The following is a 14,770-nucleotide window of genomic DNA, read 5'->3' on the forward strand; positions in this document are numbered from 1 at the left end:
CCTCATCTCCACACCCAGAGTTTGTAATGGTCTATCCCTTACATAACTTTCCTCATCTCCACACCCAGAGTTTGTAATGGTCTATCCCTTACATAACTTTCCTCATCTCCACACCCAGAGTTTGTAATGGTCTATCCTTTACATAATTTTCCTCATCTCCACACCCAGAGTTTGTAATGGTCTATCCCTTACATAGCTTTCCTCATCTCCACACCCAGAGTTTGTAATGGTCTATCCCTTACATAGCTTTCCTCATCTCCACACCCAGAGTTTGTAATGGTCTATCCCCTACATAGCTTTCCTCATCTCCACACCCGGAGTTTGTAATGGTCTATCCCTTACATACCTTTCCTCATTTCCACACCCAGAGTTTGTAATGGTCTATCCCTTACATAACTTTTCTCATCTCCACACCCAGAGTTTGTAATGGTCTATCCCCTACATAGCTTTCCTCATCTCCACACCCAGAGTTTGTAATGGTCTATCCCTTACATAGCTTTCCTCATCTCTACACCCAGAGTTTGTAATGGTCTATTCTTTACATAGCTTTCCTCATCTCCACACCCAGAGTTTGTAATGGTCTATTCTTTACATAGCTTTCCTCATCTCCACACCCAGAGTTTGTAATGGTCTATTCTTTACATAGCTTTCCTCATCTCCACACCCAGAGTTTGTAATGGTCTATTCTTTACTTAGCTTTCCTCATCTCCACACCCAGAGTTTGTAATGGTCTATCCCTTACATAGCTTTCCTCATCTCCACACCCAGAGTTTGTAATGGTCTATTTTTTACTTAGCTTTCCTCATCTCCACACCCAGAGTTTGTAATGGTCTATCCCTTACTTAGCTTTCCTCATCTCCACACCCAGAGTTTGTAATGGTATATCCCTTACATAGCTTTTCTCATCTCCACACCCAGAGCTTGTAATGGTCTATCCCTTACATATAGCTTTCCTCATCTCCACACCTGAAGTTGGTCATGATCTAACCCTTACACAGTTTTTCTCGTCCCCACATCCAAAGGATTCTAATGATTCACCCCTTAACTGTGCTGTATGATTTATTTGTAAAATTTGAATGAGGTCAGCATGATACAGGTAGGATCGCATACACAAACAGTCAACCATTAGTGCCAGTTTTCAGACTACCTTTGACAAAAGGACTAAAATTCTCAAGCACCAAGGTCCACTTTGAGCAAAATAAAATCTCTTCATACATGATTTCATTCGATTTCTGAAGAATGCACTAAAATGGCTGCCAGTAGGCCATATTGGATTGTGTCACTACACTTACCAGTTAGGTTGTGGTGTTGGTTGGTTGTCCTGGATACTTGTGTAAAGTGGTTATTATAATAATCATCTTTCTCATCATCATCGTCATTACTGAAATCATCTAAATCATACTCCTCAGCTAGGTTGACATTCTGGAAGAAAATACAAACAGTCATGTGACATGTTCAGGTGATATACAGAGCTGTTTTGACACTTAACTAAGGCTTGTGGTTACTCATCAGTAACAATCATCAGAAGACTGTTTTTTTCCCTCTAAAGCAGAAGTTAATAGGTTTCCGTTTAAAACAGTTTGAACCGTGATTTTTCGCCAACAGCCATTGTTACAATAAAACCTTCTCACACGTTTGCTTGACACTTTCGGTAGAAAAGCGAATGTGATACCAAGGGATCGCAGCATACTCACTAATGTAGTTCACTAGTTAGTCTGTTTTCATTTGGCAGAAATGGCAAATAACCTTTCCACTGAACAAACTGACCAATATTTTCAGTTTGGGACGTTTGAGAAAGATTTTACACTCAAGCGAAGAGTATACTTCTATTTTATAGATTGTGTGGTTCAAGTTCAAGTTAATCTGTTGCGCATACAAAGGTTGTTTATTGACTGGACATAAGTGAGTGATTATGGTTACTTCCTTAGTAACTAGGAACCGCACGACTGAGTTCATTGTGGCAGCCACTGCAATTTTTAATGTAGGCCAACTGTGATCAGTTTGAATCACCGCATGTTTTCTACACAATGTCTAAGTTGCCGACAATGATCATATCGGTCACCCCTTTGAAAGAAATATATATATGCAGGCGTGCTAGCTGGAAACGAGAGATAGAAACAGCTCGGTCCGACAGAGTATAATAATAATAATAAGTATGCATTTATATAGCGCCATATATCCAAAATTAAATGTTCATAGGCGCTTAACAATATAAAAGAGATAAAGTTATAAACAAACAAAATAAAATCAAAAACTACTGAGTATCAAAAGTCTGTCTAAAAAGATGAGTTTTAAGTTTCTTCTTAAAAATTTCAATATTGCCTGAGAGTTTGTTATGTAGGGGTTATGTAGTTCATTCCATAAGGCAGGAGCAGCATGGCAGATGGCTTGATGACCATCAGATTTGGTATTAGTTTTTGGAACGTTCAGAAGAAGTTTATTTGTGGAGCGTAGACTGCGGGTGGGTTTGTACGATGAAACAAGTTCGCATATGTAGAATGGCAGGGTGTTGTGAATTGCACGAAACGCGATTAACATGATCTTGAAATTAATCCGTTGTTGAACAGGAAGCCAGTGTAGGTTGTATAGAACTTCAGTGATACGGTCAAATTTCCTAGTCTTTGTGATGAGGCGTGCCGCTGTATTTTGAACAAGTCTGGGCAATGCCGTAGAGGAGACTGTTTCCATGGTCCTTGATGTCACAAAAGAATGTACTAAATGTTTTGTAGTTGCATTAGTTAGGTACTTCCTGATAGAACTAATATTGTGGATATGAAAGAATGATTATTTACAAATACTAATAATTTTATTAACACTTACACATTCCCCGGAGGGATTGGCAATGGTTACAAAAGTTTAAAAAGGTATAAAAGGTTACAAAACAGAAAATAGATAAGAAAAAAAAAAAAAAAAAAAAAAAAAATCTAAGCTAATACATTACAGATAATAGCTAGTATAAAATTATGATACTACGATAGATAGAAAACAAAATGCAAAACTCAAATAGTGAGAGAAGGTTGTCACTGGGGTTGCTGTCTTATTTCAAAACACTTCTTTAGGTACCTTGCTACGGGGAGTGTTAGGCCACTGTTGTTTAGCAAGGCTATGAATTGAGTCTTTGGTGGCAAATTTTTAAAGTTTTGGATTTTGGTTTTTGCTATTTCGAATAGAACATTTTATTCGGGGGTATATCTTTTACATGACATCATGAGGTGATACTCATCTTCTACTTCATTTTTATCACAAAGGTTGCATAATCTATTAGCAAGTAAAAAATAACCCTGCCTGGTATACAGGAATCATGGAGCTCCATGCAGGAAGTAAACATGCAGTACAGTCATAATTGGGCGGGGACACTCCGTATAAGGAGTGAGGTGATTGACACATTTCTTGATTTGAATTTCATTTGTAGGAGCTCCGACGCCGCTTCTACGAATTCCTTCCCAAGTTCATTCTCAGCTCCATTTGCCACTTCAACGACGTGTTTTTTATATGGTCGCCGGTGGATCGGTGCTGGTAAACCCATGTACGTGGCAAATTTTGCCATCACACGTCGGCCTTTACCGATCCCTCTTCCCACGATCACCATTTTCCTGTTTACTTGGAACTGTTTTCCTGAAAGACGTGAAAATGCTCTCGGCTGAGGAATTTGAACATTTAAATTGGAAGTGGGATCCCCAGCCGTGCCGTGTGTCTTCCTCCAATGTCAAATCCCTTCGTTGCAGCTTGAGCACCACGATCGTCGAATAAGTTAGTCTCAGCGATATCATCATTGTCACCATGTGATGATAATTTCCTTTCTGATGCACTTCTTGGCGCTTCTTCTAGTTTTTCAATGTCTGAGCTACATGTAGATAAATGTCGTCATAGCAGTATCGTCGGAGTCCGAACTTTCGCTGGACTCGTACCACGATCGATGTTTTGCTCCTTCGGAAATTGGAGACAAATTCATCCCTTTTGGTCCCTTCCTTCTCTAATTTTATAATAATAATTCTGATAACAGTTTTAAGGAGCGCTAACTTTTGAATGTGTCACACACGGTGTACTAATATAGAATGATCACAGAGACAGGGCGTGCGTGCGTTCCATTTCGTAGCTAAGTAGGCCAACTTATGCAAATTAGGTCAACATTTGCGCTCAAAGCCGATTATCCTGAAATCAAAGTGAGCGGGTCTGCTGTTATAAACACATATCCTATATTGGTGTACTGGTTACTATTTTGAGTGGAGAACACATCCATTACATACAGATAGACAAATGCCATCAAAATGGACAATAAACAAAAAATGCATAAAATAGTGACTGTTAAGTCTACTACATCCGTAATCCCTTATCTCTGATTATTATTAAAATATGAATTTTAGATTTTGAGACAAAATATTATCACTACTATATGCCTAAAATATCATTTTTCATATTTGAAGACACTCCAAATATTTTTTTGACAAGGTGTCTTTGAACAAAATTTTGAGAAATTGAGATATATCCTCAACATGGGAAACATTGATCAAACATGCTAAAACAGCAAAAACATTCTATTTTCGAAGTATTTTATTGAATGATTTTTAGTAATCTTCGCAACATGATATATCAAATATTCAAATATAAACAATATTATAAACCGATCACTGATAGCAGTGGTTGTCGCATCAGACTCATGATCGGTAGACCCAAGTTCAAATACAACCTTAGGCTGAACATCAAAAGGGTCAATCCCTACCCTGGGTGAGTGTGCCACAGACTCAATGGGAAGACCAAACTGGACGAGATTCATTCACTAACGAATGTGACTTTGGAGGAACCTTAGTTAAGGTCTGCAGGGGCTTGTGTTTGACCAAGTCTGGTTGACGCCAGGATAGCGCATTAAAATTGCCACTGGATAGTGAGATGGCCACACAGCCCTGTCATGTAGTCGCCTGGCACAAAAATATTTAAAAAAAAACAATTAAAAAAACCCACTAGTTTTACTTTCGTAAGTAGAGTAACCTTACAAAAAAAAAATCCAATATATATCAAATTATGCAATACTTTGTACTAATATTAATTTATTTATTGTTTTATTTCTTGTAGGCTTAAGGTAGAAGCCTACTCATACATTAAAATACCCAGAATTTATTCATTTTTCAATAAACTGTACTCCAAGGCAATTTAAAGATGCTGTATACGTTTTTTTTTTTTTTTGCTTTGAAACCCAAAATTCTACTTTTTTGTATTTTTCAATGCTGGACTACAAGGGGCAAACACTCAGTAGAAAAAGAAGTGAATTGGATGTTTTTATAGGGTGTAAAAATCAATTTTTGTTAATTAAAAACAAAAGCACATGTCATTGTTTTGAAAGCTATGTTTTAATTAATCCACCAAAGACATAATAAACAGATAATTTGCATAATAGTCACCCCCCATAGCAAATATAAACAGTCTCTTGCATTCAGTACAAGCTCAGACTAGTAATACAAGTATTAGTAGTCCGAGGTACAAGTTACACACATTCCATTTAAGATCGTCCACAAATTTAATTTCGTTGAATTTCTCGCTCTTCAAGCAGTCGACTTTGAAACCGTCTTGGGGGTCGACTATGACAGGGACGCAAGAAAACGAATCCAAGGAAATTTGGAGAAGAATGTCGACAGTATGTAAAGCGATTATTATGAAAATTTAATCATGGAAGGTACGAACGTTAGTACCTTCCACGATTTAATCGATCAGACCATGGAAGTAGAAAATTTGAGCACATGGCAGACTTAATAGTTTTCATGACCAAATTATGTGTCATGGACTCGTTGACGCCCCGACCACAATGAGTCGGAAGTGAAACACTTGGCCCACTGACTTGGCCACACGTAAAGCCTGAGACAAGCAGCTGTAAAAGAAAACGTACGCGTCTGTGTGTGAGCATCCTTGATTTATTTTTCTTAATCTTCAGATTCTCAATAAATAACTTGACGGATTCAATGAAGTTAGATTTGTTATACCTGATATAGAAAGTGAACTGAATGTAAGATACCGGCAGTAGTCCCCGTCAGCGGTTGTCCTGGTACTACCGGTATGTATTACGCAATGGAAAAGGGGTCATCACACTAATTTTGCCACAACAGTTTTGGGAACTAAAAAAACGGAAAACACGATTTATGACGAGCAGGTTATTTTACAAATCTACAAAATAATAAAGAAGCAAAAAAACTGAAAAATTCACCGCCGGATTGACAAACAACTTTAAACCACAGTGTGTTTAAAGCGATCGCATCTCCCGATTCAGTTCAGCACTCGCTGTGACTTCTTCCCCTCATTGCCATTCAAATCAGATAATAAGATCTTCGTCGAGACATCTCGCGTAGTAAACAAAAAAATCTTGGAAAGAAAACTACATGTAGTTGACTCTGGTGGTGCGTTCAGCCACGGTCACTGGTTCAGCAGCAGAGAATGATCTTCCATGATGGGCAATGTATGGTAATGAGTCCTCCAGAAAAGGAGCGTCTCCTCCTCGAACTTAATAATGAATATGTAAATCATGACGTCATTTTGACGTGGCTTTGTCACGCCATGAAACAGTGTTTCCTATTGGATTCGCGAGCATAATTTCGTACTTTATAACCAATTGCGAACACGTATATTCACACATCTGCGTGATTATGACAGGCAGATACCATGAATAGTCGCTATGAAGTTGTTTTGATCCAAGGGACAAACGGATTTTGAGTTAGCCGACGATACGTTGCTGCTAAGTTGTTCTTGTCGTTTTCTCGGTTAAACAAAACAGCGATTTACGGCAACTGCAGGCCTTTGATCTTGAGTTCTAGTGGACGCATTATACTAATTTTTCGCACAGATACTCTATATGTTCTATATGTCCCCTCTCAAGCGGCGCTTGGATTTTTCTATTTTCCTGTTTGTTTCAAAATTACGTTCTAATTTCTGAATAACGGAAAGAACCAGATCGCATTGTTTTTTCAAGATAGATAAATTATTATTTCTTCTCCAACTATCATGTAGATAAATCAACGCAGAATAGTGGTGAGCGTCGTCTGAAAAACTGTTTTGTTGCCAATGTTCCACTAAATTCGTTTAGTCATTGGTTCAATTATTTTTTTTACCGAAAATGGCTTTCTGTGTTGACACAGAGATCACGTGATACACGCACTATCACACACTATCTTGTTGATTTCATATCCAGTGTGAAATAGACTTTCCATCAATATATAGCTTTGTGTGGTTCAGTAAATATTTTATTTGAAAATATCAGTTTAGTAAATCAATACCAAAAACGTATACTAAACTAATGAACATTGTCGTGCGATTTATGACCAATTCTGTAAAAATTATGACTAGGCTTTTACCATAACATTACCTGATCATTGCTGAGATCCGGATTAATATCTTGATTCCAATCACCAAATTCCTCTTCATCCATATTCTAGGTCATCAATATATGTGATATGATGTCATCAATATATGTGATATGATGTCATCAATATATGTGATATGATGTCATCAATATTTGAGCAGTGATGCCATCTTGTAGTTCCACAACTACCATGCAATTTGTTAAAACTCTGCAAAGAAAACACTGGTTAATGAACTGTGAATTTCTCATATGACATCCCAGTGTGTGATGTTTGCATAAATCTAAATAGGTAATGTGATATTACTAGCATTATACCTAGGCATATAGTGAGTGGAATGTCACATAGATGTCTATAACATCCCATAGTGTGTGATGTTTGCATAAATCTAAATAGGTAATGTGATATTACTAGCATTGTATCTAGGCATATAGTGAATGGAATGTCACATAGATGTCTATAACATCCCATAGTGTGTGATGTTTGCATAAATCTAAATAGGTAATGAGATATTACTAGCATTGTACCTAGGCATACAGTGAGTGGAATGTCACATAGATGTCTATGACATCCCATAGTGTGTGGCGTTTGAATAAATCTGAATAGGTAATGAGATATTACCAGCACAGTACCTAGGCATATGGTGAGTGGAATGTCACATAGATGTCTATGACATCCCATAGTGTGTGATGTTTGCATAAATCTGAATAGGTAATGAGATATTACTAGCATTGTACCTAGGCATATAGTGAGTGGAATGTCACATAGATGTCTATGACATCCCATAGTGTGTGATGTTTGCATAAATCTGAATAGGTAATGAGATATTACCAGCACAGTACCTAGGCATATAGTGAGTGGAATGTCACATAGATGTCTATGACATCCCATAGTGTTTGATGTTTGCATAAATCTAAATAGTAATGAGATATTACTAGCATTGTATCTAGGCATATAGTGAATGGAAGGTCACATAGATGTCTATAACATCCCATAGTATGTGATGTTTGCATAAATCTAAATAGGTAATGAGATATTACTAGCATTGTACCTAGGCATACAGTGAGTGGAATGTCACATAAATGTCTATGACATCCCATAGTGTGTGGTGTTTGCATAAATCTGAATAGGTAATGATATATTACTAGCATAGTACCTAGGCATATAGTGAGTGGAATGTCACATAGATGTCTATGACATCCCATAGTGTGTGGTGTTTGCATAAATCTGAATAGGTAATGAGATATTACTAGCATAGTACCTAGGCATATAGTGAGTGGAATGTCACATAGATGTCTATGACATCCCATAGTGTGAGATGTTTGCATAAAATAGCTATCCAGTGGTGCACGTACACACTTCATGGACCCTTGTGGGCTATCCAGTGGTGCACGTACACACTTCATGGACCCTTGTGGGCTAGCCAGTGGTACATGTACACCCTTCATGGACCCTTGTGGGCTAGCCAGTGGTACATGTACACCCTTCATGGACCCTTGTGGACTAGTCAGTGGTACATGTACACCCTTCATGGACCCTTGTGGGCTAGCCAGTGGTACATGTATACCCTTCATGGACCCTTGTGGGCTATCCAGTGGTACATGTACACCCTTCACGAACCCTTGTGGGCCAGCAAGTGGTACATGTACACCCTTCACGGACCCTTGTGGGCTAGCCTGTGGTACATGTACACCCTTCACGGACCCTTGTGGGCTAGCCTGTGGTACATGTACACCCTTCATGGACCCTTGTGGGCTATCCAGTGGTACATGTACACCCTTCACGGACCCATGTGGGCTAGCCAGTGGTACATGTACAACCTTCATGGACCCTTGTGGGCTAGCCAGTGGTACATGTACACCCTTCATGGACCCTTGTGGGCTAGCCAGTGGTACATGTACAACCTTCATGGACCCTTGTGGGCTATTCAGTGGTACATGTACACCCTTCATGGACCCTTGTGGGCTAGCCAGTGGTACATGTACACCCTTCATGGACCCTTGTGGGCTAGTCAGTGGTACATGTACACCCTTCATGGTCCCTTGTGGGCTATCCAGTGGTACATATACACCCTTCATGGACCCTTGTGGGCTAGCCAGTGGTACATGTACACCCTTCATGGACCCTTGTGGGCTAGTCAGTGGTACATGTACACCCTTCCTGGACCCTTGTGGGCTAGCCAGTGGTGCACGTACACACTTCATGGACCCTTGTGGGCTAGCCAGTGGTACATGTACACCCTTCATGGACCCTTGTGGGCTAGCCAGTGGTAGATGTACACCCTTCATGGACCCTTGTGGACTAGTCAGTGGTACATGTACACCCTTCATGGACCTTTGTGGGCTAGCCAGTGGTACATGTACACCCTTCATGGACCCTTGTGGACTAGTCAGTGGTACATGTACACCCTTCATGGACCCTTGTGGGCTAGCCAGTGGTACATGTATACCCTTCATGGACCCTTGTGGGCTAGCCAGTGGTACATGTACACCCTTCATGGACCCTTGTGGACTAGTCAGTGGTACATGTACACCCTTCATGGACCTTTGTGGGCTAGCCAGTGGTACATGTACACCCTTCATGGACCCTTGTGGGCTAGCCAGTGGTACATGTGCACCCTTCATGGACCCTTGTGGACTAGTCAGTGGTACATGTACACCCTTCATGGACCTTTGTGGGCTAGCCAGTGGTACATGTACACCCTTCATGGACCCTTGTGGACTAGTCAGTGGTACATGTACACCCTTCATGGACCCTTGTGGGCTAGCCAGTGGTACATGTGCACCCTTCATGGACCCTTGTGGGCTAGTCAGTGGTACATGTACACCCTTCATGGACCCTTGTGGGCTAGCCAGTGGTGCACGTACACACTTCATGGACCCTTGTGGGCTAGCCAGTGGTACATGTACACCCTTCATGGACCCTTGTGGGCAAGCCAGTGGGGCACGTACACACTTCATGGATCCTTGTGGGCTAGCCAGTGGTACATGTGCACCCTTCATGGACCCTTCTGGGCTAGCCAGTGGTACATGTACACCCTTCATGGACCCTTGTGGGCTAGCCAGTGGTGCACGTACACACTTCATGGACCCTTGTGGGCTAGCCAGTGGTACATGTGCACCCTTCTTGGACCCTTGTGGACTAGTCAGTGGTACATGTACACCCTTCATGGACCTTTGTGGGCTAGCCAGTGGTACATGTACACCCTTCATGGACCCTTGTGGACTAGTCAGTGGTACATGTACACCCTTCATGGACCCTTGTGGGCTAGCCAGTGGTACATGTGCACCCTTCATGGACCCTTGTGGACTAGTCAGTGGTACATGTACACCCTTCATGGACCTTTGTGGGCTAGCCAGTGGTACATGTACACCCTTCATGGACCCTTGTGGACTAGTCAGTGGTACATGTACACCCTTCATGGACCCTTGTGGGCTAGCCAGTGGTACATGTGCACCCTTCATGGACCCTTGTGGGCTAGTCAGTGGTACATGTACACCCTTCATGGACCCTTGTGGGCTAGCCAGTGGTGCACGTACACACTTCATGGACCCTTGTGGGCTAGCCAGTGGTACATGTACACCCTTCATGGACCCTTGTGGGCTAGCCAGTGGTGCACGTACACACTTCATGGACCCTTGTGGGCTAGCCAGTGGTACATGTGCACCCTTCATGGACCCTTGTGGGCTAGCCAGTGGTACATGTGCACCCTTCATGGACCCTTGTGGGCTAGCCAGTGGTACATGTACACCCTTCATGGACCCTTGTGGGCTATCCAGTGGTACATGTACACCCTTCACGGACCCATGTGGGCTAGCCAGTGGTACATGTACAACCTTCATGGACCCTTGTGGGCTAGCCAGTGGTACATGTACACCCTTCATGGACCCTTGTGGGCTAGCCAGTGGTACATGTACAACCTTCATGGACCCTTGTGGGCTATTCAGTGGTACATGTACACCCTTCATGGACCCTTGTGGGCTAGCCAGTGGTACATGTACACCCTTCATGGACCCTTGTGGGCTAGCCAGTGGTACATGTACAACCTTCATGGACCCTTGTGGGCTAGCCAGTGGTACATGTGCACCCTTCATGGACCCTTGTGGGCTATCCAGTGGTACATGTACACCCTTCATGGACCCTTGTGGGCTAGCCAGTGGTACATGTGCACCCTTCATGGACCCTTGTGGGCTAGCCAGTGGTACATGTACACCCTTCATGGACCCTTGTGGACTAGCCAGTGGTACATGTACACCCTTCACGGACCCTTGTGGACTAGTCAGTGGTACATGTACACCCTTCATGGACCCTTGTGGGCTAGCCAGTGGTACATGTACACCCTTCATGGACCCTTGTGGGCTAGCCAGTGGTGCACGTACACACTTCATGGACCCTTGTGGGCTAGCCAGTGGTACATGTGCACCCTTCATGGACCCTTGTAAGGATATTCTTATTATAGAGACGGTTAAGGTAGCGAAATATTTTATTGGCAAGGGAAATGCCAACCCACAAATATTAAGAAGGGCGTACGTGAAACCATCAAACCTATATATATTTCGGGAGACCCTGGTTTGAAGTTTTGATTAATATTATTTTTTTCAATATTGTGTTTTATGGCCACATGACCTCCAAAATCAATAAGTTGTGCAACAACAGTGAGAAAGTGACCCATGGTTCAGTCAAAATTACAACAAAGTCCCACTTTGGGGGGCGATTATTTCGTGTTTAGCACATTTGTTTAGCCTAACAACTTCAAAATCAGTTATTTGGAACATCAACATAAAACAGGACATCGGTCACTGTTTTATTACTATTACAACTCGATTTATCAAGAGTTTTTCATAATCATGTCAAGTTTTTCAACTGCCCTCTTGATAACACATAGTGACGTAACTAATTATAACCCGTGATTATGCAAAGTGGGCGGTGTTGTTGTCACATCGCAAACAAACCTTATCTCCCGCTTGAGGTTGAGTGTTTATCATAACGGGGTATTTGTTTTTTCGTCCCTTTTATCTGAGGCTCAGTTTACATCAGTTCCAGACTTCAGTATGCCGCGAGATTAAACAACATTTAACGGCAAAAGACAGCGCCAACGTTCCGAGTCGTCAGCAAATTCTCCAGGGTTTAGCAGGGCGCTGAGATTAAAGCCCTGCTTTCTGAGATTAAAGCCCTGCTTTCTGAGATTAAAGCCCTGCTTTCTGAGATTAAAGCCCTGCTTTCTGAGATTAAAGCCCTGCTTTCTGAGATTAAAGCCCTGCTTTCTGAGATTAAAGCCCTGCTTTCTGAGATTAAAGCCCTGCTTTCTGAGATTAAAGCCCTGCTTTCTGAGATTAAAGCCCTGCTTTCTGAGATTAAAGCCCTGCTTTCTGAGATTAAAGCCCTGCTTTCTGAGATTAAAGCCCTGCTTTCTGCGATTAAAGCCCTGCTTTCTGCGATTAAAGCCCTGCTTTCTGCGATTAAAGCCCTGCTTTCTGAGATTAAAGCCCTGCTTTCTGCGATTAAAGCCCTGCTTTCTGCGATTAAAGCCCTGCTTTCTGCGATTAAAGCCCTGCTTTCTGAGATTAAAGCCCTGTCTAAATTATGAGCGCCCTGTTGTATTTCCTGTGGTCCCAGACAAAGAATTGTTTCAAAACAGATCATCACCATCATGTGAAAATTCCGGCTTGTTATCCAAGCATGTCACTGTGAGATGATAACACCACCAAACAAAAAGTTGCAAGTTTTTGAATACGATTAAAAAAATAAAATTTGGCCTAGAAAAATGTAGTAACATACTCATATTTTCACTGTCAAGGTGACATCAAATATATAAAATCAATATCGGGAAAAAAACATTTGTCAAAACACAAGGTCCATGGTTAAAACCAAGTTCACACCACCCCCTGTAGAGGCAACAACGCCACCGTCGAGCGGAACAAAGGCAGCCCCTTGCACAAACAGTAAACGACCAGTGTAGTCGATGTACCATCACAGACGAATGCTTGCCTAAACACGCATGTTTATATTTTGACAAATATCAGTTGAATTTTCTTGATTTAAAAACCTCGGTAAAACAGTCATGCTTTCAACTCGCGTCATAAGTGGAGGAAATAGATTCACCTGCTTTCTTTTTCGGAACAAATATTATGATTGGTTGTTTTTCACGTCAATGCGTGGTTTTATCCAATCAAATGCATCTTTGCAGAGTATCAGGATTCACACAGTTTCCTGGTCATAGCTGTTTTCAATGAAGCAGACAGCATCAAACTTCAATTCGAATGAAAATTATTTTTTAAGTATGTATTTTTCGTATAAAATGCTATAATTGTTAAAAGAAACTGTTAACTGAACAAAAATCTAATTGTGTAGATTACGTTTGATCAGCTTTTCCAATGCTTCTGCAACAACATAAATTTTATATTGCTTTGTTCAAAAAAATATAAATCACAATTTCCGTGGCTAATTTAAAATTAAATAATGAATGTAGGCATCTATTTGGTAAAACAATCTGACAAACTTGTTTGTCATTTGTGGACATGATAGCCGTGATGAAACATGGAGCTAAAATCAGCTGATTGTATATTGTGATGTTTACTTACTAATATCACTTCAAAACTTTTAGAAAATGTGCTGGGTAATTTAAAATTAAATATTGAATGTAGGCATCTATTTGGTAAAACAATCTGACAAACTTGTTTGTCATTTGTGGACGTGATAGCCGTGATGAAACATGGAGCTAAAATCAGCTGATTGTATATTGTGACGTTTACTTACTAATATCACTGCAAAACTTTTAGAAAATGTGTTGGGAAAACAGCCCCCAGAAATGTGGCAGTGTTTGGGTGGGTACTATCGTGCAGCCTTCCCTTGTCTAGAAGTATGCACATCTTTGTTATTTGTAGGTGTTTACAAATGACAAACATTAAAAGTACTTCCATTTGCCATTATCTCGGCTTTGTTCAGTTATGTTTGTCAGTCATGAATATTAATGAAGAGGTTATGCTTATGTTTAAGGAAGCGTAAAACATGCATTTTTTCACTATAGAAACACATTCTTTTCAGCAAAATAAATATGACACTACATAAAAATAATGCAAAAGTGCCATTTCTCTCATTTTTGAAAAAAACAAACATTGAAAAATCCCCCCAAAACATCTTGCTACTTTAAAATCATGACTATTGACTTCGCACAGCACTGTGGTTCTCAATGAACTACATAGTACCAGCCAGTGCAGTACTGTTGTAAATTGGAACCCTTTGAAATTAAATTACTGTAAAATACTTTATTTTCACTTGGAATTAATTTTCGCCATTTTCTCTGAAGAAGTGTTTCAGTGAAAATAAAATCCAGCGAATATACCTTTTTTCCTATATTCTACATTTAACTTACCAAAAATCAGTGAAAATAAATTCCATACAAAATACCCAAAAAATCTTTTCAGCGAAAA

General features: G+C 40.6%; 1 protein-coding gene across 1 annotated transcript in view; it reads right to left on the reverse strand.

The window, feature by feature from the left end:
* LOC144343544 (uncharacterized) overlaps positions 1-14,770 on the reverse strand; it is an 80,340-nt gene that overhangs the window by 50,543 nt on the left and 15,027 nt on the right. Inside the window, exons 2-3 of the mRNA XM_085494395.1 lie at positions 7,346-7,550; positions 1,293-1,422 (exon numbers count right to left, since the gene is read on the reverse strand). Coding sequence (XP_085350521.1) covers positions 1,293-1,422; positions 7,346-7,408 — 193 coding nt within the window. The 5' untranslated portion in view covers positions 7,409-7,550. The remainder of the gene's footprint in view (positions 1-1,292; positions 1,423-7,345; positions 7,551-14,770) is intronic.

The sequence above is a fragment of the Saccoglossus kowalevskii genome, chromosome 20, assembly GCF_978046115.1.
Source record: "Saccoglossus kowalevskii chromosome 20, keSacKowa6.1, whole genome shotgun sequence".
Lineage (NCBI taxonomy): Eukaryota > Metazoa > Hemichordata > Enteropneusta > Harrimaniidae > Saccoglossus > Saccoglossus kowalevskii.